Here is a 24,342-nt window from a genome sequence, read left to right as displayed (position 1 = left end):
TTTCCTCTTGTGAAATTCAAATCTATAATTAAACGGGCTGAGTTGTTGTTTGGGTACGGCCTGTTTAAATTTCCTTTATTGAAGGATCTAATGGTTATCTTATCTTTATAAAAGATAGAAAGACATGATAAACAAAAAGACTCTGTGGCCCAATGGATAAGGCGCTGGTCTACGAAACCAGAGATTCTGGGTTCGATCCCCAGCAGAGTCGCATTTCTTTTTATTTTTGTTCCAGAGCTGCTTTTTTTTTTTTTTTTGGACTAGACATTTTTACAGTCTATGATAACATTCATTTAGATCGCTTACACAAGTTATTTTGTCATACATACATCTATTTTCTTTCATATATAAACTATATCTATGCAATTACATATTTTGACGTTTTTTTTTTGTTTTTAAATCTTGCTAAGAGACGTTTTCCTTGTTGATTTGATGATGATAAAGTCTCTTTATGCTACTATGTTAATAAGAAAAGAGAAAAAGAAAGATAGGCGTTAGAGAAATTGACGTTACGTTTCGTTTTGTCGAGTTTCAGTATTTGGTTGCCAAGAAAATAACTGCTCCTTTAACGTTTTAGCTTAGCACCAACCACGTGAACCCCTGCGGCTATTCCTTGGAGTTAAACAACAAGAATCAAACAAATGACATAAGCCATGCAAAATCTTTGTTTTTTTGTTTTCTAGAACTTTCCTATAAATGTAAAATTATCACAAACAAAATCAAGCCGATTTATATAGCTAAGTATTTTTCTTAAAGGTAATCAAATATCAAAGATATCCCAAAAAAAAATCATATAATAAACTTTAGGATATTAATTTTATAATTGTGTATTTAAAACTTTTTTTTTTGCATTTAAAACATTTTATTAACATAAATATAATTATAAGTTTATAACCATACTAATAAATGTCAATACCAAACATGTCATTCACAATCTAACTCATAAGTTTCTGACCCACTCTATAAGAAAATAAAATAAAGATAAAGAAACTTCACTTTTAATGTATTCAACTTAATTACTATTCAACCTTATTTTCAATTAATTAAATTCATTTTCAGCCAGCTATTTAGATGTTCTTCCTTTTTAGTTTTTAATTGATTTACTTAACTTGCCAAAATGGATATGCTTTTATACTTAACTTGTTTGTATTCAACATACTTACTATTCAACACCATTTTCAATTAATTATCTATCTTTTCCATTCATTATATTGATTTTTATTTTTCCTTTTTATTGATTTACCAAAATACATATATTATACAAACACTTTTTTAAAGATGTATTTCATTATTTAAGCAAACCATCATACCTCAAAATCCAGAGAGCAGAAAACAAAAACATATACAGAAAATTTCACTTTGTTCAAGAATGGCGTCTCTCAAAGTTCCCGCCAATGTTCCTCTTCCTGAAGAAGACGCTGAGCAACTCCACAAAGCCTTCAAAGGTCTTCCTCTCCCTCTCTTCATCTATTAATTTTTCGATTGGTTATTTAGAATTAGAATTCGTCTTACCTCGATTGAATCCTCTATTAGTTTGGTTTATCAGATCTTAAAGAAATTATTTCCTCTAACCCTAGCTAATATGTTGACACATTATTATTATCTTTTGATGAAACGAGAAGAATTTTACTAGTTTCTAATTAATTAAGTCTTCAATCTAATACTGATTGGATTATTTCGAACCTGATTCGATCTGACTAATGTTAGGATGGGGAACCAATGAGGGGATGATCATATCAATCTTGGCTCACAGAAATGCAACGCAACGCAGTTTCATTCGTGCTGTTTATGCTGCTAACTACGATAAGGATCTTCACAAGGAATTAGACAAAGAGCTTTCCGGTGACTTTGAGGTTTTGTTAAAAAAAGAGACAACATCAATTTCTATCTTTGTCTTTGTTTTCTTTTGTTTGAGTATACTGATCTGTTATATTGTGTTTTTCTTTGTAAACAAAACAGCGAGCTGTGATGTTGTGGACTTTTACTCCACCGGAGAGAGATGCTTATTTGGCTAAGGAATCTACCAAAATGTTCACTAAAGACAACTGGGTTCTTGTCGAAATCGCTTGTACTAGATCTGCTCTTGAGTTTCTCAGTGCCAAGCAAGCATACCAAGCCCGCTACAAGACCTCTCTCGAGGAGGACGTTGCATATCACACATCTGGAGACATTCGTAAGGTATTATATATAGTTGTAAATATGTGAATGTTCATGAGATTTCATCTTAAATCCAACAAAGAACAAAATATAATAGTTCATATCTTTTTACATAATTTATCGATGTAAGATTCCTAACAAACTCAGTTCGTATATTATGTGCATGATGAAGAAGGTATATAAGTTTGTAACATATATGGTTTTGTTTATGCAGCTCTTGCTTCCTCTTGTGAGCACTTTTAGGTACGATGGAGATGAAGTGAACATGACTCTAGCTAGGTCCGAGGCTAAGATACTTCACAAGAAGATCGAGGATAAGGCTTATGCTGATGACGATCTCATCAGAATCTTGACAACAAGGAGCAAAGCCCAAATCGGCGCAACTCTCAATCACTTCAACAACAGTTTCGGAACTTCCATTACCAAATTCCTAAAGGAGGATTCGGGAAACGAATACGTTCAACTACTCAAAGCCGTGATCAAATGCTTTACATATCCAGAGAAGTACTTTGAGAAAGTTCTACGTCAAGCCATCAACAAACTGGGAACAGACGAGTGGGGACTTACGAGAGTGGTCACTACACGAGCCGAGGTCGACATGGAGAGGATCAAAGAGGAATATTTACGCAGAAACAGTGTTCCTCTTGATCGAGCCATTGCTAAAGACACTCATGGCGACTATGAGGATATACTTCTCGCTCTTCTCGGACATGGCCATGCTTGAAACAAACATTTGCAAGTTAAAATAAATAAATAAAGTATCGCTTTGTGTTTAATATAAGAGTTGTGATTGGTCTTGTAACTTGGTTATGTTGAAATATTTATGAATGCTTTCATCTTCGTTTGTCAGTTCTGTTCTCTCTTATCAAATAAACACAACAATTTATTTACTCAATAAAAAAAAATAAAGCTAAAACTATATCACAAATCATCATTTACCTATTCAATATAAACTAATGAATCATTTTTCCTTAAGTCTATTGAAAAGCTAAAAACATACTCAAAACATCTTGTGAAGGCAGATGATGATAATTGATCCAGACAAAGACATAAGGGCATCTTTAAAGGGATAACACTTTTTAGTGTTCTTAGATTAAATATAATAGGAAAATAATCTAAGATCAGTTGTTAAGAACTTTTGCTAAAAAGTTAGTTATAGGGAGAACATTTTTAAGATCATTAGATTTAATAATAAAATATTCTTAAATATATTATAATTATAAAATCTAATAAATTTGGTATATAATATTACAATAAAACTTATTACAATTATATAATATTCTTAAACATTTTTTTAAACTTATAAACTTTTAAAATATAAATATTATAAAAGAACATTTAAATTTGAAACTTATAAAACTTATAATAAAATTCATAATACAATACCAAATATTGATGAAACAACAAAACATTGTAAGTAAAATTTTGTAAATAAAAAAAAACAAACATATTACTTAATTAATTAAATAAGACAAACATTTTATTTAATTAATACATAGTTTAAGGTGTTTATTTAATTATTTAAGAGTATTTTATTTAGTGTTGGATTGTGAAACGAATCAATTTTTAAGGATAAATCTGGATTTAAAGATCAAAACAGTATGAAACTCCATAGAGAAAATCAATTGTTTATTTTGTAAAATCAGTTGGTTTCAATGTCCATTGACCCAAATAGTCCCATCTGCCTCTTACGCTCTTCTGCAGCCTTCTTCTCCTTATGCTCTTGTTCAGCCTTATACTCAGTAACAGCCTTGTCAAAAACGCTTCTCACATGTCTGTTCATTTGCATGAGTTCTTGACATGCATCTTTGAAAACTTCCTTCGCTGGATCGCCTATAAAAAATCACAAAACTCTCTAATCCCCTCCCAATGGATAGTAACCGTAACTAGGGTAGACCACCATCTTATTGGGATGGAAAGCTGCTGGATGCTGGGGAGGCATGAAACCCGATGTCCTGTCAGGCTCCAAAACAGAGCTCAGGTCCATGAACCTGAAACACACACGGTATTCTTTCATATGAGACCAACTGCAGAACAACACAGTGTAACAACACAGTGTAAAAAAATAACAAAAACATACAAGTTGATGGTGATGAAGGTTGAAAAAGCCATGTTGGCTAACTTTCAAGAGTTTCTTAGCAAACACATACAATTAGCTATGGCCTAAAATCAAATCAAGAAATAACCACACTCTATCTATCTTTCTTGAAGAAACAAAGAGGAACACATAATTATCAGATCTCAACACAAACAGAGGAGGAGGAGAGTGAGAAAGATGAGAGAGCTCACATCTTCTTTCTGACATCGACCTGTTTCTCGTTCTTCTCATACTTTTGTTTAATCTTCTTCTTCTCTGCTTCAACTAGCTGAAACTTCTCAATGTTGAATTCCTGTAACATCAACCACAAGTAATCCACATTACCACACAGAGTATTTCTGATCAAAACCCTTTGCTCAGATCAGAAATATATCCCCACAGAGCCTATGAACTTGTTGACCACACAATAAGAACAGGAAAAATCGTAAGATCCGAAGATCAATTGTAATAGTCACACAAGAGTCAAGAAATTCGAGTCTGCGAATCCTTGAATGAAATGAGACCTCGAAACAACTCATCAAAAAAGTTTCAGACTTTTTAGCAAAGATGTTCAAAGGTTCTTCTTTTGCATTTTGCTCATAAGTAACAACATCACTCCAAGTCGAAATCAATCAAACCAACTAAACTTAGCTATATATAAGAATCAATCTCATGGGACTTAGGAAACAAAAAATTATGATCTAAGCAAAGAAAAAGATTAAAGGTGTAGTCGCTTACTTGCTTAAAGGTGTGGTCGCTCACATACTCCAACTACGATCCGATCCCTGGCCAGCTCTGCAGCCGCCTGATTTAGATTTCCCACCACAACAATTCAATAAACTAGTTCACACCCATTTAAGTTCACACACACGCGAAGACAAACAATAGGAACCCTAAAATTCAATTTGGTTTGATATTTAAAATCGAATTAAGGAAGATGAAACAGAGGAGACGAGGATTGAGAGACACACCTTAATCGGAGAAGTTGGTGCAGATGCAAGCTATCGCCGTTTGGGAGAGAAACAAGAAAACCCGACGACGATATCGAACAAAATGAAAATGATCTCTCGGTTGCAAAAAATTGTTTCCAATCAAAAAACGCCACATCACCCAAGAACAAGTCCAACAACAGTTCTCAAATAAGAACAGTTTTTCTGATCTAAACCCACTGTTTAATATTTTCCAATTTTAAAAAGCCCAAGAACAGGCCAACTGTTATTGCGATAAAGATGGCCTAAGGGAAACCTCAAGTACAGCTAAATATATACCACCGAAGGACGGAAGGCATAGTTTTTATCCGGTACAGAAGCAACCTTGGCAACTACGTTGCATATTATTGGATTCTATTTTCTTTACTTTTGTAATTTCATTTTCTTTAATTTTATGATTAATGACATATTATATTTTTAAGAACATATTACACCAATTATAATTAATTAGATAAAGTATAAGTGGACAAATTTTAAGAAAGACATCTTTGAAAATAGTTTAAATTACCTATTGTTTAATTACCTATTAATTACCTATATCTAAATTGTTTAAATTCCATTTAATATATTCAGCTTTATGACCAAAAAAAAAATGCAAAACATGATACTTGTTTTTTCATTTCTGTGTGCACTGGATACAGCCTGTAATTGTATTTAATAAAAAAATTCCCCTTTTGCTAACTTACTTAATTTGCATTGTCTTTTTAAAAACAAAAATGATTAATAATTAAAGAAAGAAAAAAACTGGGATTTCATTTCACATTATTTAAGGCAGTGTGTATTCCTCGTCTCACAGTTTCTTCATCTCATTTAGAGGCAGCACAAAAAAAAAAAAAAAAAAAAAAAAAANGAAGAGAGATACTCTCAGTGGTCAGAGAATGGCGTCTCTCAGAACTCCTGCGAATATTCCTCTTCCTGAAGAAGACTCTGAGCAGCTCCACAAGGCCTTTAAAGGTTTTTCATCTCTCTCCCTTCGTTATTATCGATTGATGGAAGTAAACGTTAAAACTAGGCCTTGGTCACCTTTCATGCTTCGATTGAATCTATTTGCTAACTAGTCTGATCTACTGATCTAGCTAGCTGTTTTGGTTGATGATATGTATATAGGGTTTTTCGAATGCATGATAAGTTAGCTCTTTCTATCTACTGATCAAAATCATGGTTTTGCGATTACAAAACTCCATTGCATGATTTGTTACGATGTGAAATTGTGACACGTATGTAATATTTTACTGATTTTTATTGTTGATCCGTTTTCTGACCGTTTGGTTTTGTAGCCGACGATTAGACAACTTTTCAGAACAGTTTAACTTGTTGTTTTCCTAATAATATTATAAGATTTTTCATTTATTTATTTTCTACTAGCAAAAATTATTTTTCTTGTGAATTTAAAGATTTTTACAATTGTTCTAAGATTTGGTTTAGTTTAATTGATCAGTTTGGTTACATTGCTGGTTAAACTTCGGCTTGAAAATTTGTTTTTGTGTGGTGCAGGATGGGGGACCAATGAAGGGATGATCATATCAATCTTGGCTCATAGAAATGCAACGCAGCGCAGCTTCATCCGTGCTGTTTATGCTGCTAACTACAACAAAGATCTTCTGAAGGAATTGGACAAAGAGCTGTCTGGTGACTTTGAGGTTTTTCAAAGGAAACAAATTTTTTGTATCTTCATCTAATTATTATCGTTTGAGTATACTATGATTTGCTACTTTGCTTGAAAACAGAGAGCTGTGATGTTGTGGACTCTTGATCCTACGGAGAGAGATGCGTATTTGGCCAAGGAATCTACCCAAATGTTCACCAAGAACATTTGGGTTCTAGTCGAAATTGCGTGTACCAGACCAGCGCTTGAGTTTTTCAAGGCCAAGCAAGCATACCAAGCTCGCTACAGGACCTCTCTCGAAGAGGATGTTGCATACCACACATCTGGAGATGTTCGAAAGGTAGTGATGATCTAACCAAACTGATCTAATAATGGCTGCAATGAGTGAAGTGGTTTGTATACCATGTCAAGATTGAAGAGTAAGTTTCTAATCATATGTTTGTTGTTTTGTTTTGACCACTTGTGAAAATGCAGCTATTGGTTCCTCTTGTGAGCACCTTTAGGTACGATGGAAATGCTGATGAGGTCAACGTGAAGGTCGCTAGATCCGAAGCTAAGACACTTCACAAGAAGATAAGTGAGAAGGCTTACACTGATGAAGATCTCATCAGGATCTTGACAACAAGGAGCAAGGCTCAAATCAACGCAACGCTCAATCGCTTCAAGGACAAGTTCGGAAGTTCCATTACCAAGTTTCTGAAGGAAGATTCGAACGATGAATATGTTCAACTACTCAAAACCGCCATCAAATGCTTGACATGTCCAGAGAAGTACTTTGAGAAGGTTCTACGTCGAGCCATCGTCAAGATGGGAACTGATGAGTGGGCACTTACTAGAGTGGTCACTACACGAGCAGAGGTCGACATGGAGAGGATCAAAGAAGAATACTTACGCAGGAACAGCGTACCTCTTGATCGAGCCATTGCTAATGACACTTCTGGTGACTACAAAGACATGATTCTCGCTCTTCTCGGACATGGCCATGCTTGAAACAACATCACCATTTCATTGTCTTTTACAAAACCAGTTATGATTTGTCCTTTTTTTTTTTTTTTTTTTTTTTTTTTTTTTTTTTTTTTTTTTTTTTTTTTTTTTTTTTNTCCTTAGTTTTCTCGTTTTAATTTATTGCATCAAATCATTCGGTTCTTAATTTACATTTGATCTTGATTAAAATTTTCTCGTACAAACTAAATTCCAGCTACCGCACAAGCCACAACAAAAGCCTCATAATCTAAACAATTACATATTCTCCTACACTCTCTACACTCACAAAGATCTTCCACTCTCTTAGTAGTAGTATTCACCAATTTTGAGGCTTGCACTTTTAAAGCTATCTTCAATAAAAGAGGCTTATCACAATCTTCCAAAACCCGTTCTTTTGTCTCATCCATCACTACAAATATCTCTGTCTCCATCCCATTTGACTCTATAACCGATCTCCATGAAATCTCTCCTCTACCAACCAACTCCGATTTAGACCACTTCCTCAAAAACGGCGTCGTTTTCCTTCTCCGCAGTTCGAAAACAACGGTTTGTTGCTTCAGTTCTTCAACCGCGGTTTCGTTCCCTTGGCACTCCAGACCAAATGATTGGTTCCAGTTCATGACCTCGTGGTCTGATCTCGAACGGATCTCTGCAGTGTTTAGCTCTATCTTACCGTTATTACCTGCATGGAGATAGAACCTAACGAAGAGAGTGGTTGGTGATGACTTGAGCTTTACGTTTCTCGCTTCCACGACTTTCACTTCAAGTTTAAGAGAACGAATGTTTTCACCGTTACCCATTTGCTTGAAAATTTCGAATCGAACCAAGATTTTTTTTTTCTTCTTCTTTTTTTTAGCGAGCTAACTAATAACAATAAGATCGAATTTTAGAGAAATGAAGACCTGTGTGATGAATATGTGCATGAACTCTCACTATTTATATAAAGATATGTGGAATGTTCGAGGAAAGATAACACTAGATTTTCCACATTGTGCGTAATTAAATATTCTAATCATGCTAGTGATGGTTTTATTATATATAATTTAAACTCTTGAGCATCTCAAACGACCAAGGGTCGATTTTAATAATGACTCTTGCCCATAGTTTTGGGAGATAATTAGATAGATACGTTGGATCACCATAGAGAGCCATTTTAAGACTTGATCATTACTATATTACATCGCGTACGTGGACACATCCAATAGCCGAAAGCTGTTTCGAAATAGAGTCAACAGAATCAAATTAAATAAGAACAATTCTTTACTAGATACATTCGATTGCATAATATATAAATGAGTATGGAATTTGACTCAAAAAGATATAATTACAATAAATATTAGCCACGAATCTTATCCCATGGGCCATGATCAACTGTAGTCATAAAAGATAGACTTGATATCATAAGAAAATGTGCAAGCAAAATTATATGATCACAAGTCCTTGTTGATAAAAGGTATGTATGCTACTAATATCTTTGCTTAGTTATTTTTTACAGAATATATAATTTTAGTTTCACTAGGTTTTAAATTATATAAAACAAATCATGTTCAATAAGCAAACTCATAGTTAAGCAGAGTTGATGTTAATTTTGAGTTTCCATCTTATAATGTCATTTTCTTTATGGGAAACTTACAAACCCCAAAAAATTATGTCCACAATACTTAATTTTAAGTGTTAACTCATAATCAACTGTTTTCTTTTATAATATGAAAGGACAACATTGTTTTTGTTCATATCCCTTATTGTTTATAGAGAATATTGAGTAGATAGCACAAGAATGAAAGATAATTAAGAAACTATCATTTTTCTACAGTGTTTTTGTTAGAAGGATAATAAAATTACCAAGATTTGTCTTATTCTTCCTCTCCTTCTTTCTTCTTTGGTTTCTTCTCCTCTTACATCTCCATTGGTGTTCTCTTTTCACCATGAGATATCATTATTTCTTCTGTTATAAACACATCAAACAACATCAATTCTTATTTTTCTTGTTTCTTTCTTCTTTTCTGTTTCTCTCATTCAAATTGCAACAGATATCTCACTTTATCTCTTTGAATTTCAATTTATATTGGAATCTCCGTCGCTGTGTTTTTTATTTAATTCATGACATTTTGTTTTGTAACACGCTACTTTATCAAATTACAGGTGATAACATAATATTTCTCTTATTAATAATTTATTTTCTTAAGTTACACGTTATTTATTAAGATTACGTGTGATTTCTTTTGAAAACACAATTTTTAAGTTACCATTGTTGTACTTTTGTCGTTTGTTTAAGGGCAGTTTTGAATTTTCCCTTCTCTTAGAAATGGTAGTTACCTAAATTTTCTGACAAAATGGTATTTTCTTAATTTCTTTTGGATTTCATGGTAGTTACTAATATTACCCTTGTTTATATATCCGTTGGAGTTATCAAAGGACGGCATTTTAAAAACTTAGTGTGCCAATTTAGTAATATCACTGCCGTTTGCAAAAAGACTCTGAGAATATATCTTCTCAAACCTGACGTAAAAAGGTAAATAGTGACTTGGTACATATCCTCTTGCCACCAATCAAGTTTCACGCTCGTGTCTTCGAGTGTAGATCTTCCATTTTTCAAATCTTCTACTTTACAATAGTGTATCGTACTCATTACCCACGAAAATCCCCTTTCTTATAGCGAAAACTATAGACAATAACCTCCCCCCCATTATTTTTTAACACAAGAGAAAATGTAATTTATACAAATTGAAAGTTACATACACCACAAAATAAAACAACTGAAAAAACAAAACATTTGTTCCTTTCTTCTTTACTCAAATGGATCAAATTTACCACAAATTCTACCATCACGCAAAACTAAATAAAGAAAGGGAAGAAAAAAAAAAGAGAGAACTTACATATTCCATGAAAAGCAAGTTGTTTCTTGCTTGTAACAAAAGACTAAAACCCATACAAAGACTTGTCTTTTCTTCCCAAACTTCTTTTAACGAATATTGATCCGTTGTTTCTTTCCAATGCTTCAGATTTCATCTTCTGCTAGCTTTATGCTGTATCCATGCCTCATACCTGGACCAAATTCATAGATTTTAGAACCAACAACTATATATTGACTAATGTGATCATTATATAATCATGCAAGTAAACCGGTAAAAATCTCACCTTTGGCTGAAGTTTTTTCAGTTTTCTCACTCGATTTATCCCGGTTCTTCCACTTCTCTCCATGGCCTTCATCTTCCTCTTCCTCCTCGTCATCAAGTCCCATGTGATCTCGTCCATCATCTCCAATATCACTCTCACTCGCTGTTTCCCATTCCGAATCATCGGTTTCATTTCCATACACTTCTCTATCTTCGCCTTTCCTATGCACACCTCCATGCTTCAATGCTGCTTCTTTAAACAACCAAGCTGCTCGCATCTGCTTCTTTACCAACCTCTCCGCGTAATCAGGAACCTTGTTCTGTCTCATGGAGAGATCAGGGTCATTCGACTGAGAACACTCGTTGATGAACAAGATAGCGTCCAACAAACTCTCTTTAGCTAAACCTAACATATCATAAGCCTGAGCTCTTCTCCAAAGACTCTTAGCATGCCGGTTTACAGGATTGTGCAAGCAAAGCGCACGTGTGGCGTCGCTTATAGCAACCAGAGGCTGTTGCAACAAGAGATGGCACTGAGCTCTATTGCTATACAACACTACTCTTTCCTTCTTTGACCTCATTGGACATAAAGACAAAGCTTCCGAGTACTTCTCCGCTGCACCAGCGATGTCTCCTGAAGAAAACAGAGAGTTTCCTTCGAGTTTGACCACTAACGCTGCTGCTTGCTTGATATGAAGATCCTCTTTAGGCATACTCTTCTCCCATTTAAGTCTTTGTCTGGAACTTACTGTCTCTTCGATCAGTTCCCTTGAACGGTTACCCATGGAGCTGCATTCTTGAAGAACACTCACAATTGAATCTCCAAGTTTCTTGTGATCACCCAAGTTTGTGATCTCTGCAAGATCAACAAGCGTAGGCACTGCTTTGTCTATTACTTTGTGAGATGTATTAGGATCTTGAAGCAACCAAAGAAGACACTCGATCGCCATATACTGCCAATCATCAGAAGAACGAGCGATGTTACACAAAGCCTCAATCATTCCTGGACACGCAGAGACAGGTCCACGGCCAAGTTTATGCTGACAGATTGTTCTAAGCAAACCAATACCAGCCGGAGAGTTCTCATTAACAAGTCCACCCCACATAACCGGAAGATTCACTAGAAACTCAGGTTTGCACAGAGTGGGAAGAAACTCTGGTTTAAAGGCGAAACAGTTTATGAGCTGAAGAGACCAACACTGCAACTGGCTAGCCCATTCCTCAGCTTTTCTTGACTCCATCTCAACACCTCCCATCCCACGTGTAAGCAGATCACAATGGTAACTCAACCTTCGATCCGGATACTGGTAAAAATGAGAATAAACTATTTCCAAAGAGCTCATAGCCAACTGTATAGCAAGCTCAAGGATCTCACCATGATTCGCAACAGCAGGGAAAGTACTAGGATAAGTAGCTAAATGACCTAAAGCACGAACCGCAACTCTTTGTTCAACCCAAGTAAGCCTACCTCTTAAAAGCTCAACAAGTGGAGCAATTACACCAGCTTCAACACTTCTCTCAGCAAACTCCTCCATATTCATAGTGTAAGACCCTATAATGTGAGCAGCGTAATAAGGAATGTATATGTTCTGGTCATGAGATAACCAACGCCGGTTTTTAAGACCTTTCCATATCAAAGCAGACATACACTCAAAGATTCCAAGCTCAATGAACTCAGGATCGTTAGGATGAGCCATTGCAGTGTTCCATAGACCACTAATGGGAAGAACTTGACCATCATCGTCTTGAGAAGGAAGATCTCGAAAGAATTTGAGAATGCATGATCTTCGTTTACTAGGGTTGCCTTCTTTCATTACACAGAAGAAACATCCTGGATAAGGACACTCTTGTGATGAAGCTTTATCCATTGACAACCAAAACTTGTGTACGCTTCTTCTTCGATGTTGCTATCAATCAATTAATAATCTACATAACAACAAATACCAAACAAACATATCATTAGCTCAAAAATATGAAGCAAGTAAAGATTTTTTCCAATAATAATAATAAAAAATTAATATGCATCTACTTGCCAAGTAAAAATTCTGAAAACGAAAGGCGAAATTGGATCTTACACGAAAAAAAAAAATCAGAGTGGTCCTAATTTTTGAAAAAATCATAGAGGGAAACAAAGAGACAACTAGAATCGACCAAAAAAAACATCTTGTAAATTTCCATAAAACCAAATTGATTTCGCAACTAAAAGACAACATTACTCTAATCAATTAGATCTCTGGGGACAAGAGGACAACAATGGAGCTTCTTGATGTGTAAAAAGCCACTAAGATCTGAGTTCTGAAACACTTCAAATCAGCTAAATTTGGTGTAAAGAACCCAGACCCAGAAGAGGATTCTGAAAATTATAATTGAAAGCATGAATCTTTGAGATACCCATTAAAAAAAAAACCCAAGTCTTTCGTATACGTTACAAACAACAAAAAGAGAAACTTTTGTTTTGACTGAGAGAGAAAAGGCTAAGAAGAAAAAAAAGAAGATACCTAAAATTAGGAAATTGGCAAAGTAACCCTACAAAACAGTAGATGACTACTGCTACTTCTTCGATCTTTACGATGAATTGAAGAATTGTACAGCTGCATTTAGGCGCCACGATTCGACATAGGAACTGACAACAACGTTGAAGACGAGAGAGAGAGAGAGAGATGAGAGATGGATCTTCGCTCTTTGTGTATAAAAGTTTGGGAAAGAAAGAAGAGTAAAGTGAATTATCAGAACCCCAAATATCGAAATAATTCCAATATACTGACGCGCCCCTACCTCTTTCTCTTTGTTCTGTCGGAACCCGGTTTATATCCGGTTTAATTTCACTTATGTCTAATGTTTTTTACCAAATTAATACTCCGCATTTATGAATTGATCTTTGGAAATTAAGAAAGCGAGATATGTATCATTCAACACTCATTAATATATTTTCCTTACAAGAACCAAAAAAAAAAATCACTCTGTTCTTGTAATGTTTTGTTATCTACCGGTATATTGCACTTAAGTGCTTTCCTTTTACAAAAATTGTAAGCATCACCCCATTTTCCTATCATTGAAGTATGGAACCCTATTGTCAGCTCAATAACCCATATCATCTGACACTCTCACTCTGATGCTGCTTCAGCAAATAAGTCTCATCATGTTCCTCTCCTCCGAGACATTTCACCTCGATCTCATCTTCCTCTTCTTCTTCGTTGAGTTGATGCATCTCTGACTCGATCAAAGCTTGCATTTTCGCTCTGTCTCGGTCCCTCGGGTATGTGCAGTATAGGAACGAGTAGATTGTGCTACATATCACCATTGGGATCCCGATCGATGTGTAGAGTGCTTTAGCTAGCGATGCTGCGTTCTCTCTGTCTGTTTCAACCTTGATCGAGCTTGACGATCCTTCCGGGATAGGTTTATATCCATAGATGTTCTGAGCAAGCATCCCTACAATAGGAGGAGCAAAAGAAGCTAATATTGACTCGAATGATTTGTCTAACGCGTAGATGCTTGTCCGTGCTCTCTCTGGAACAATCTCTGCAAATATCGGACTGTATAAAACCATTTCAAGCAGATTCTTCCAAGGTTAACAAAATATTTCAAGAAGATTGTAATATATGTATTAAACTTACCCGTTTGTAGCTGCAGCATTCCATGACATGCATAATCCCATGATGACAATAACTAGACCGTGGCTAAAGGCCGTGGAAGGGTCATCAGGTAATCCGATAAGCAAAATCGCAGCTAAAGGAATCGCCGAAGCAGAGCTTATCTGAGATAGGATGATCCTACCGGCATTAGGGAACTTCTTGGCAAGAGAATCTCCCATGTATCCTCCAAATAAACCTCCGATAGAGCAAGAAACGGTGAAGAGAGTTATTAGAACCGCGGTTGTTTTATGGGAGAAACCGATGAGTTCTAGCCACAATGGTGCAAAAGCCAAAGCTGACCAAGGGAAGCAACCTGAAACTCCCTGAGCAACAAAGATTTGGAAAGATGGAATTTTTATAACCATCTTTGCCTCTCTCAATAGATCACTTATGTCTGACCAGAAAGGTTTGCCTTTGTCAAGTTTTGTGATTTTCTTGTCGCTGTAATGAGGATCACTGGCGAAGAGGCGGACCAAGATACCAACTATCACGCTTACAAATCCTACCAAAAGGAAGGCAACTCTCCAGCCAGCAATGCCATTGAAAGATTTGGAGGCTAAGAGGATAGAACAAACATTGCCAAGTATAGAACCAATATTTGAAGTTAGTCCTAGCCATCCAAATGCCACGCCACGGTTACTGTCATCAGTTGAGTCAGCTACTAGTGATAGAATCGCTGGTGTCACAATGGCCAGCCCTATCCCGTTCAAGCCTCTTGATACTGCCACCTAGTTTCAACCAGCAAAACATATAGCAAAAATGTAAAATCCATTCCATTCACATTTGTGGCAAATGGGTAAAATCCAAATTCACTTTCGAACCAAGCAACCCCCTGAAGAATACAATAACACAGAGTAAGTTCTCATGCCTTCTTCTTTCTATTAAACCAAATGAATCTCAACATCAAACCACAAAAAGCAACGATCTTTGATTGTCTAGTAGCCTAAACTGAAACCTTTCCTAATCAAGCTCCACACTTTGTGCTACCCAGATCAACAGATTCCAAAATCCAACAGATCTGATTCCAGTTTACTTAGAACAGAGCAAAAAGGGTAAAGAAGAAGTCAAAACCTGTAAAAAAGTGGTGGAAACGGCGACAAGGAACGTAGCAGTGGCCCAGAGGAAAGCGCCGAGAGCGATGACGTGAGCTCGGTTATGTCTAGAAGACAAGTAAGCGGCTAAAGGGTAACAAGAAGACTGAACAATAGACCGGAACAGAGTTAAAGTTCCAAGAGCTGTGGGATCTACGTGTAGTGCATCTCCTACTTCTTTATAAACTCCAGGAAGTAAAGACTCGTCGGCTCTTTCCATGATTCCGGCGAGATACACTAGAACTAATGTTAAAGTCTCCGGCTTCATCGTCACTTCACCGCGGCGAGATCGAACAGGGAGGGGATTTGGTTCTTCTTCTCACTTGCTTCAACGGCAAGAGAAAAAGTCAAGTCTTCAAAGGTTGACGAAGGAGAATGAATATATACGGTCCAGATGTATAAAATGACACGTGGACGGCCGAGATTTCGTAATACGCAAAGACGTGGACCCCTTTACACTTTTTGATCGGATGAAATTTGGATTCGTAAAGTCTTTACAAGAATTTATTTAGGGAAATCTCGTTAGTTTCCTAATTTGCATTATTGCCATTGTTATCGATCTTTGTCTAACTTAATTTTATCTTTGAATTTGTAAAAATATATACTTTCCTTTTAAAGACACTAGGATCTCGGCCCGTGCGTTACCGCACGGGAAAGTGAAAACTTGAAATGATTAACATTGTTAATTTCACATTTCGAGTGAATTTTCTTTTTGTAATTTTTAAATGTATAATATAAAAGTCATAAATAATAACTAAGATGAATTAACCAAATTAGTTAAATAAAATATTTGTTATATATGAAAATGAAAAATTGATTCAGTGACAATAAGAGAACAATATTAAAGATATATAAATTTAGGTTTACTGAATCATACTCAGATAATCAATTTTAAAAGATATTCACATAGAATAAAATTTGAATTATTATTCTATAGAAATTTATAAAAAAATAATAAGAGAATGATCTCATAGCTGCAACTGCAACCAACCAAATTGACTAAAAATATAAATCTATGAAAAATTAGAAATCACCATTAATTACCTAAATTAATACTTGAAAGAGATGATCAATACAATTAGATGGAAAACGACATTAAACAAAAGTTAGATGAATGAATCAATAAATAAAACAATCCAAATCTTTTAACAAAGATGAGTGAATTAATGTCGATTAATAAATTGAAAGAAAATAATACTCAGAATTTTTAAATTTAGAGGTATTAAACAATAGTCAAATAACAAAAAAAACTCTTTTCAAGGTCCATAAATATAAATATATATATATATATATATAAACAAAGAGGTGTGAAACAAAAATGTGCGAAAACTAACAAATGTGAACATTGAAAGCTGGGAGTACGACGTAGAAACACAATTGTTGGATCAAAATATTGCAACTTTAAGATCATTAACAAATCTAAACAGTTAGATGAGATAATAAAAATAAACTCATTTGTTATATTTAAATTTACCCCTAAATGTGAATTTGCTATAATATATAAACATATAAATCTATGATTTTATTTATTAACTTGTAAGTTTAAAAAATACTTAGAAAACAATAAATTCGAAACTTGTTTTTGTATTCCATAAAAGTTTATATATAATAAACAAAGAGGTGTAAAATATAAAGGTAGAAAACATAGAGGGGTGAAAAAAAATGTGAAAAAATTATTATGTGCGATTTTTGAAGATAGGGTTATGACGAAAAGATGCAAAAATATGAAAATAAAGACGTGTAAAACAAAAATGTGTTAAACAAAAAGATGCAAAACTAACCAGTGCAAATATTGAAATCAAGGGGTACGACGAAGAAACACAATTGTTGGATCAAAACACTGCAATTTTATATAAATAAAGAGGTGTAAAACAAAAGGGTGTGAAAACTAACGGGTGCCAACATAGAAAGTTGGAGGTGCAACGAAGAAACACAATTGTTGGACTGAAACTTTGCAACTTTTGAGATCATTAACAAAGGGTGAGATCATTAATAATATTCAAAGAACAAAAACTCTTTTCAAAGTCCATAAAAATATGTATATATATAAAAACAAAGAGTGTGAAAACAAAGAGGTGTGAAACAAAAAGGTGTGAAAACTAACAAGTGCAACCATTGAGAGCTAGGGGTACAACGAAGAAACACAATTGTTGGATCAAAACATTGCAATTTTATATAAACAAAGAGGTGTAAAACAAAAGGGTGTGAAAACTAACGGGTGCCAACATGGAAAGCTGGGGGTGCAACAAAAAAACACAATTGTTGGACCGAAACATTGCAATTTTTGAGATCATTAACAAAGGGTTTAATAGATGCGATTTTTAAAAGATGGGGGTACGACGAAGAAACACGATACTATTGGGATCATTAATAATTTTAAACCGTTAGATGAGATAATAGAAACAATTTTATCCGTTAGATTAAAGTTGACTTTATTTAGTACTCATAAAACAATTTTTCGAAACTTGTTTATGTAGTCAAGAAAAGTTTATATATAATAAACAAAGAGTTGTAAGACATAGAGGTGTGAAATATAAAGGTGTAAAAATTAATAGATGTGAAATATGGAGGTACAACAAAGAGTATAACACATAGAGGTGTGAAATAAAAAGGTGTAAAAATTAATGGATGTGATTTTTGAAACCAAGAGGTACAACAAAGAGATGCAAAAATTAAGAGGTGTGATATTTGAAAGATGGGGGTGCGACGAAAAGACACGATTAATAATTTTAAACCGTTGGATTAAAAGTAGAACTAATCTCATCCATTGGATTAAAAATTGACACAAAAAAAGTGGGTTTGCTATTATATATAGATGTGGATTCTTTTGTCTAATTGTGACGTGTTATAGACATGTGGATTATTTTGTCTATATTGTAAAGACTATTTTTTCAACAAAATTTTCCAATTTAATTTATTATTTTTAGAGTGTATATGCAAAAATTAATATGATTTTAATGTGTTAATTATTATTTAGTTATAATATTAGATTTAAATTTAATTAATCAATACAAGATATTTCACAATCAAATTAGGTAGATTTTCAAATGTAGCACCAAAATAAGTTTTGCACAACATCTCTAAAATTTCAAAAATAGCACCAATTAATCTTTCAAAATTAAATCATAATTTCAAAATACTAAAATCTACCCCTCAAAACTATACTCTAAGGGGGTTTTATTCAACTTGACATTTTAAGTGATTTGTGTAAAAATTACAAATCTTATGTTATTCAATCATGTATTTTAAAAAGTCTCATGAAATCCACTGTTATTGAACTGCTGATTTAAAATCCACTATTACTTAAAACAATTTGTGGATTTGGATTTTAATAAGTTTTAGGGATTCTGGAGGATTTGAGAGGATTTGTTTAGTTAAAAATACAGAAATCTAAATCTCATAGTTTTATGTGGGATTTGAAAGAATTTTACCATAAATCATATCAACTTCCCTAAAATCTATCAAAATTCTAAATTTCCTAAATCACATAAAATCCTCCAAAATCATTGTTTGTTATTTTTGGAAATTTATGTAATGTGTGCTATAGTTGTCCATATCACTTTTTTATTTGTCAACTATTGGGCCATAACTGGCCGAGCCATTAGCCAAATTCCTACATTCGTACGAACCGAGATTCGATCCCTGAATGTGATGGTGCTTTCTACAAATGGACTTACCACTTTTAATCTCAAGAAAAATGATTTTCATCAGAAAGTATAGGATTATGTGGTTACTGTTTGGCCCAAATAAAAAAAAAGGAACTTATGTGTTAGTTTAAAAATAAATAAATAAAAGAAATTATGTGTTTGGTTTAAGACTTGAAGCCCATTTGTTAGCATCGGTCTTTTCAACTAAATGGTCTAACTCTACATTTTATATGGGCTTAGAGTCCATATATAAGCTTCAACTTAACTACTGATTTCTCTTATCTTTTTGGGTTTTAGTGATAGAAGTCAGAGCTCATTGTTATTAACTAAAGAATAAAGATAATTCAATTCGTATAGCGATAACAAATGCTTATAAGTTTGTGAAACAGAATCGTAGTCTAGTATTATTAATAATCGTGAGTATAATCAATACAGATCATTTCAGAATCGTCGCCATTATGTTAGTGATGATTATACAGGACTAGTTTAACGGAAATAATATTAATAGCAGCAAAGTTTATTTGAAGATGTAAATGGGTTTGTTCGTTTGGCTGCCGCAAGTACCTGCGGCTGCGGCAGATGCAGGTATGGTTGTTCGTTTGCTTACCGCAGGTACCTGCGTCATGACGCTGCAGCAAACGCTACGACCTGCGTCTAATATTTTTAAACGTCGTTTCAATTCAGCGATTAACAACATAAACGCGGCCGCTGCCGTTGCCGCTGCCGCTGCCACCAGCGTCAACTAAACGAACAAACCCAATGTCACACGTGGGAGAAGCAAAAGAAAAAAAAAAGCAAATAATTGACTAAAGTGTTGACCAACTTCGTCCAATGCTTTCTCTTACCGAATCATCGATCACCACTCACTCATTGTCATTTAGAAGTCCTTCTTCAAATTAGAAGAAAAAAACTAAAAACTAAAAAACACGCAATCAACGGTCCCAAAATATTAGCAATATAAAGGTTGATACAATTTAGTTATTTTAAAAGACAAAAAAAAAAATAGTTCATGAAACCTGCGTACTTAGAAATCTTTTGATTAACAAAAACCTTCTCACAATCAGTCATATATAAACAGATAGTGATCATATTCGTGTTAAAATAACAAAAAAATGTCATTAAAATTGGACAGCATATTTTATAACCCTCTGAAATCATTCTCTTCAAATAGTTAAGTTCTTTCTTGGATTTATAGAAGAAAAATAAAGTTAAGCACCATAATAAAAGTCTGTAAGAGTTAGGTCCATGACATCCATATTTATGTCTTAGGAGTTAGCACCACCATACCCACATATTGACCGAAAAAGGAAATATGCATTGGACCACAAACGCAACTTCAAGTGTTATGTTTTGAGAATTGTTAATTACTGTTTCAAAGCATACAATGAAAAACAGTTTTTTCATAATAATTTAAATAGAGTGTAATGAGTTAACATAGACCTCAGCAAATCAACTTTATCCTCAAGTTTTATCAGATTCAGTGAACCTAGACGCATATATTGAAGCTGTGAAAAACAAAAACAAAAATCAAGAAAAGATCGTGAATTGAAACAGTGGTGCCCATTAACTTCAATAATTAAAAGTTAAAAAAGTGGGATTAGACTATTTAAATTTGGAGACATCATTAACCCTCCCAATATAGCTTCTCACTCTTGACTTTTCCAAGTGACATCAAATACTACTACTACTTCTTCTATTAATTAGTACGCTATAAAGTCCTTCCACTTAAATTGATTCACCAAATACGTAAATTACTTTTGTTCAACGGATTTAGATACATTGTACCTAGACATGTGTTTTTGAAAATTCGGTTTCTAGAATTTCAACATACGGAATCACGTTTAAGAAAAGAGGATACCAAATATAAGGGGTGGTATTGGTTTGAGATTTATGAAGATTTTTGAAGAGTTCAACAAAATCATTAAAAATGAATAAGTGAAAGATTGTTAAAGATTGGTAGAAAGTTTTGTTGATTAGTTTTCTAAAATCTTGTAAAGTCCTCTAAACAATCCATGTATTTTTGTGATACTTTCCATGACTTTATTTTGTAAAAAAAGTGTTTAAAATCATGAACCAATAACATAATAATTGAATTCATTAATAATCCTAGATTCTTTTGTTTTAATTGAATAACACAAAACTTTTAATGACTTTATAAAAGTCTGAATCCAATAATCCAGATTTGTTAAGATTTTAAATGACTTTTTACAAATCACAAACTAATAACATAAAACTTTAACAGAGTTTAACAAAATCTTGATATAATAACAACAGTTCTACATAACATTTAAAATCTTTAAAACTCTATTAAGGGGGTGTATTGAAATAATGATTTTGGAGGATTTGATGGGATTTAGAAAATTTGAAATTTTGATAGATTTTAGGGAAGTTGATATGATTTATAGGAAAATTCTTTGAAATCCCACCTAAAACTATGAGATTTGGATTTGTGTATTTTTAACTAAACAAATCTTCTCAAATCCTCCAAAATCCCTACAACTTATTAAAATCCAAATCCACAAACTGTTTTGAATAACAGTGGATTTTAAAGTAGATTTTAAAATCATCATTTCAGTAACAGTGGATTTCAAAAAACTTTTTAAAATTCATGATTGAATAACATATGATTTGTAACTTTTACACAAATCACTTAAAATGTCAAGTTGAATACACCCCTAAAATCTTAAACTAGTAACCCCACTTAATCTCACTCGATCAATAACATTTTTAATCATCATACAAAACACCAATATATATCAAACGTACATATAAATATATACATTATTTCCAAGTTTTGTTACACACACCCTTCGATCGTCATGATACTCTATAGTTTGCATGACTTATTTAATCACGACCGAGCTTACGTACCAAGGCACACTACAATATTACATATACTATACGTAGTAAATAATTATACAACATCATCATGCAGACCTCACATTATTTAAACTACAAGAACTGACATAAAACTCACATGCAATATTATCCGGTAACACATATATATGTTATATTAAGAGAAAACTATTTTTAAACTTTTAATCCAAAGCAAGCATCGATAGCTTCTTCGATTGTCATGTAAACTTTGCCCCCGATTTTGCTTACGAACCCTGCTTGATTCAGCTTGTGGATCACTTCCCATTTCGGGTTCACGAGTACTAGCTGCAAAAAAAAAAATGATCAATCTTTTGTCGTTTTTAAAGAGATAACGACGGATTAAATTGTTAGAATGTAAACTAATTACCTCAACACCAGCCTGAGTTAGATTGTTATGGAGCTCCGCCAAAGCAGTAATCCCCGATGTATCGACGTTTATCAAATCTATCAATAAATAATTATGAGAAAGAAGATTGAACAAAACATAAAAGTAATAAAAACTACAGTTTCAAATCTTTTTTTTATTGTGGCTATCTCGATATTTCAACCCAAATAAAAAAACAGATGACTTCAGGTGAGTAGTAAAATATATGAATTTCATCTATCGGATCATTTTTGGTGAGCTATATAATTATATAAATACTTTATAATCTGCATTATCCTAGTGAGTCCACTTACTTGACATATCAAGGACTACAAAGAGGATCTTTCTCTTGGCATTGCTCTTTATGTTTTCTTCTTCCTCTTCCTCATTGACACATCCCATTATCCTATAGACAATCAAAACACATTTATTATACTTAATCAAATGTATATACATATTTATCAAATTCTTAAACGTTGTAGTGAATTGTTATGCATGCCATATATATGTATAAAACAATGTTAGTATACTATACCTTTCCTCGATGGAACTGGCATTAGCGAAGCACAACAACGCAGACTTGACTCGGAAAATCAATACTCCAGGAGTCTTAACCGTCATAGGATATTGATTAGTATCTGCAAAAATATCGGTTCCAGGCATTCTTCTGAGCGTTTCAATCCCTGGTCGAACTGATATGAGTATGATTTTGGCAAACGAAATAACCACCTAGCAAACATAAACGCACGATCATTTATTAATATCTTCATATATATGTATAACCAAAATGATTCTAATAATTATTTTGATGAAGTTTATATCTTCGTTACTAGCACGTACCGCGACAAGAAGTCCAATCTCAACCGAAGCGAATAAAACACCAATGAAAGCTCCAATGAGAGCAAGAAAGTCAAATTTATCGACTTTCCAAATGTGAATGGCCTCATTGATGTCAATTAATCCCGGAAGTGCTGAGAGAATTATGGAAGCGAGGATGGCAATTGGGGTATAGTAGAGAAGCCTCGTTAGGCACTCGAGTGCTACAAACACCGTAACCGACATTACAATGTTCGACATTGCTGTCTCACATCCTGCCGCGAAGTTCACAGCTGTCCGAGAGAATGAACCTAAATTGAAAATGTTATACTTTAGATCGTCACTCACAACATAGTATATAATTTACATGTTTATATTACATAACTGAATTAAAATTAAACTGTTAAACAAATAAATTTTCGGTCACAATTAACCATTAAGTGGACGTGATTTGATGTTTCGTATAAATGTATATGTATCTTTAACTAGAAATTAGAGGAGTTTCCTAAATCAGTAATCAACTCATTCAGAAAGAAAAAAAATTGACAATCCACCAAAGATGACTTTTATTTCACATTCCACCAAAAAAGTGGTCCATGTATATGTTTATAATATAGTCTGAATGGTGATATAAATGTATTACATAATAATAATAATAATAAGATGAATAATTAATTACCAGTAGCAGCGTAACAAGATGTGAAGGAACCGATAACATTCGAAAATCCAATGGCCATCATTTCTTTGTTTCCATCGAGTCTGTACCCTTTGATTCCAGCGAACGACCTCCCTACCGCAATCGCCTCCTGAAAAAAAAAAGTAATTAGACGATAAAAATTAAAATATTGTTCAAATAAATAAATAAAAATTGGTTAATGCTACCTAACTACTTACGGTTAAAGCAATAATGGCAATGATTAAACCGATTTTAGCGATTTGTCCGAGATGAGGAGTATTAAAGTCGAGATCGTGAATGGAGATTG

General features: G+C 33.8%; 6 protein-coding genes, 1 long non-coding RNA gene and 1 other non-coding gene across 10 annotated transcripts; 3 read left to right on the top strand and 5 right to left on the bottom strand.

Moving 5' to 3' along the window:
• Positions 139-211, top strand: TRNAR-ACG. Its single transcript has one exon. It is a non-coding gene; the product is annotated as a tRNA-Arg (tRNA).
• LOC104769223 (annexin D7-like) lies at positions 1,284-3,006 on the top strand. The gene is made up of 4 exons (XM_010493378.2): positions 1,284-1,445; positions 1,708-1,853; positions 1,960-2,178; positions 2,372-3,006. Exons 1-4 carry the CDS (start codon positions 1,370-1,372, stop codon positions 2,879-2,881), a joined length of 951 nt encoding a protein of 316 aa, XP_010491680.1. The 5' UTR covers positions 1,284-1,369; the 3' UTR covers positions 2,882-3,006.
• LOC104769222 lies at positions 3,700-5,485 on the bottom strand. Its single transcript, XR_764345.1, has 4 exons — positions 5,206-5,485; positions 4,973-5,039; positions 4,447-4,547; positions 3,700-4,148 (listed from the first exon to the last, which is right to left on the bottom strand). It is a non-coding gene; the product is annotated as an uncharacterized LOC104769222 (long non-coding RNA).
• On the top strand, positions 5,993-7,867 carry LOC104769221 (annexin D6). The gene is made up of 4 exons (XM_010493377.2): positions 5,993-6,177; positions 6,718-6,863; positions 6,951-7,169; positions 7,304-7,867. Exons 1-4 carry the CDS (start codon positions 6,102-6,104, stop codon positions 7,817-7,819), a joined length of 957 nt encoding a protein of 318 aa, XP_010491679.1. The 5' UTR covers positions 5,993-6,101; the 3' UTR covers positions 7,820-7,867.
• LOC104769220 lies at positions 7,968-8,732 on the bottom strand. The gene has a single exon (XM_010493376.1). It carries the CDS (start codon positions 8,611-8,613, stop codon positions 8,017-8,019), a length of 597 nt encoding a protein of 198 aa, XP_010491678.1. The 5' UTR covers positions 8,614-8,732; the 3' UTR covers positions 7,968-8,016.
• On the bottom strand, positions 10,477-13,681 carry LOC104769219. 2 transcript variants are annotated; one of them, XM_010493374.2, is made up of 3 exons: positions 13,428-13,681; positions 10,952-12,855; positions 10,477-10,858 (listed from the first exon to the last, which is right to left on the bottom strand). In XM_010493374.2, exons 2-3 carry the CDS (start codon positions 12,795-12,797, stop codon positions 10,812-10,814), a joined length of 1,893 nt encoding a protein of 630 aa, XP_010491676.1. In that variant the 5' UTR covers positions 12,798-12,855; positions 13,428-13,681; the 3' UTR covers positions 10,477-10,811. The 2 variants fall into 2 exon arrangements, with proteins under 2 accessions (XP_010491676.1, XP_010491677.1); XM_010493375.2 differs by lacking the exon at positions 13,428-13,681 and adding an exon at positions 13,146-13,352.
• On the bottom strand, positions 13,831-16,011 carry LOC104769218. 2 transcript variants are annotated; one of them, XM_010493373.2, is made up of 3 exons: positions 15,636-16,009; positions 14,547-15,292; positions 13,831-14,465 (listed from the first exon to the last, which is right to left on the bottom strand). In XM_010493373.2, the coding sequence occupies exons 1-3, from the start codon at positions 15,921-15,923 to the stop codon at positions 14,021-14,023; spliced, it is 1,479 nt and encodes a 492-aa protein (XP_010491675.1). In that variant the 5' UTR covers positions 15,924-16,009; the 3' UTR covers positions 13,831-14,020. The 2 variants fall into 2 exon arrangements, with proteins under 2 accessions (XP_010491675.1, XP_019098012.1); XM_019242467.1 differs by having other exon boundaries at positions 14,237-14,451; positions 15,636-16,011.
• Positions 22,055-24,340, bottom strand: LOC104772188 (sulfate transporter 2.1-like; the record flags this gene model as incomplete). The annotated part of the gene is made up of 7 exons (XM_010496830.1): positions 22,055-22,464; positions 22,547-22,623; positions 22,858-22,949; positions 23,079-23,272; positions 23,384-23,670; positions 24,039-24,165; positions 24,254-24,340. Coding segments are annotated over 7 exons (996 nt in total), but the record flags the coding sequence as incomplete, so codon positions are not given.

Source organism: Camelina sativa, chromosome 20 (assembly GCF_000633955.1).
Source record: "Camelina sativa cultivar DH55 chromosome 20, Cs, whole genome shotgun sequence".
NCBI lineage: Eukaryota > Viridiplantae > Streptophyta > Magnoliopsida > Brassicales > Brassicaceae > Camelina > Camelina sativa.
This window is presented reverse-complemented; position numbering and strand designations above follow the sequence as displayed.

Bases quoted from the DNA above. Each gene is read 5' to 3' on its own strand.
- LOC104769223 (XM_010493378.2), top strand. From the start codon at position 1,370: ATGGCGTCTCTCAAAGTTCCCGCCAATGTTCCTCTTCCTGAAGAAGAC. The intron at 1,854-1,959 runs GTTTTGTTAAAA...TAAACAAAACAG, and splicing joins AGCTTTCCGGTGACTTTGAG to CGAGCTGTGATGTTGTGGAC. The intron at 2,179-2,371 runs GTATTATATATA...TTGTTTATGCAG, and splicing joins CATCTGGAGACATTCGTAAG to CTCTTGCTTCCTCTTGTGAG.
- LOC104769221 (XM_010493377.2), top strand. From the start codon at position 6,102: ATGGCGTCTCTCAGAACTCCTGCGAATATTCCTCTTCCTGAAGAAGAC. The intron at 6,864-6,950 runs GTTTTTCAAAGG...GCTTGAAAACAG, and splicing joins AGCTGTCTGGTGACTTTGAG to AGAGCTGTGATGTTGTGGAC. The intron at 7,170-7,303 runs GTAGTGATGATC...GTGAAAATGCAG, and splicing joins CATCTGGAGATGTTCGAAAG to CTATTGGTTCCTCTTGTGAG.
- LOC104769220 (XM_010493376.1), bottom strand. From the start codon at position 8,613: ATGGGTAACGGTGAAAACATTCGTTCTCTTAAACTTGAAGTGAAAGTC.
- LOC104769219 (XM_010493374.2), bottom strand. From the start codon at position 12,797: ATGGATAAAGCTTCATCACAAGAGTGTCCTTATCCAGGATGTTTCTTC. The intron at 10,859-10,951 runs GTGAGATTTTTA...AATTTGGTCCAG, and splicing joins TGAAAAAACTTCAGCCAAAG to GTATGAGGCATGGATACAGC.
- LOC104769218 (XM_010493373.2), bottom strand. From the start codon at position 15,923: ATGAAGCCGGAGACTTTAACATTAGTTCTAGTGTATCTCGCCGGAATC. The intron at 15,293-15,635 runs GTTTTGACTTCT...GGTTGAAACTAG, and splicing joins TTTCCACCACTTTTTTACAG to GTGGCAGTATCAAGAGGCTT. The intron at 14,466-14,546 runs GTAAGTTTAATA...GGTTTTATACAG, and splicing joins AATGCTGCAGCTACAAACGG to TCCGATATTTGCAGAGATTG.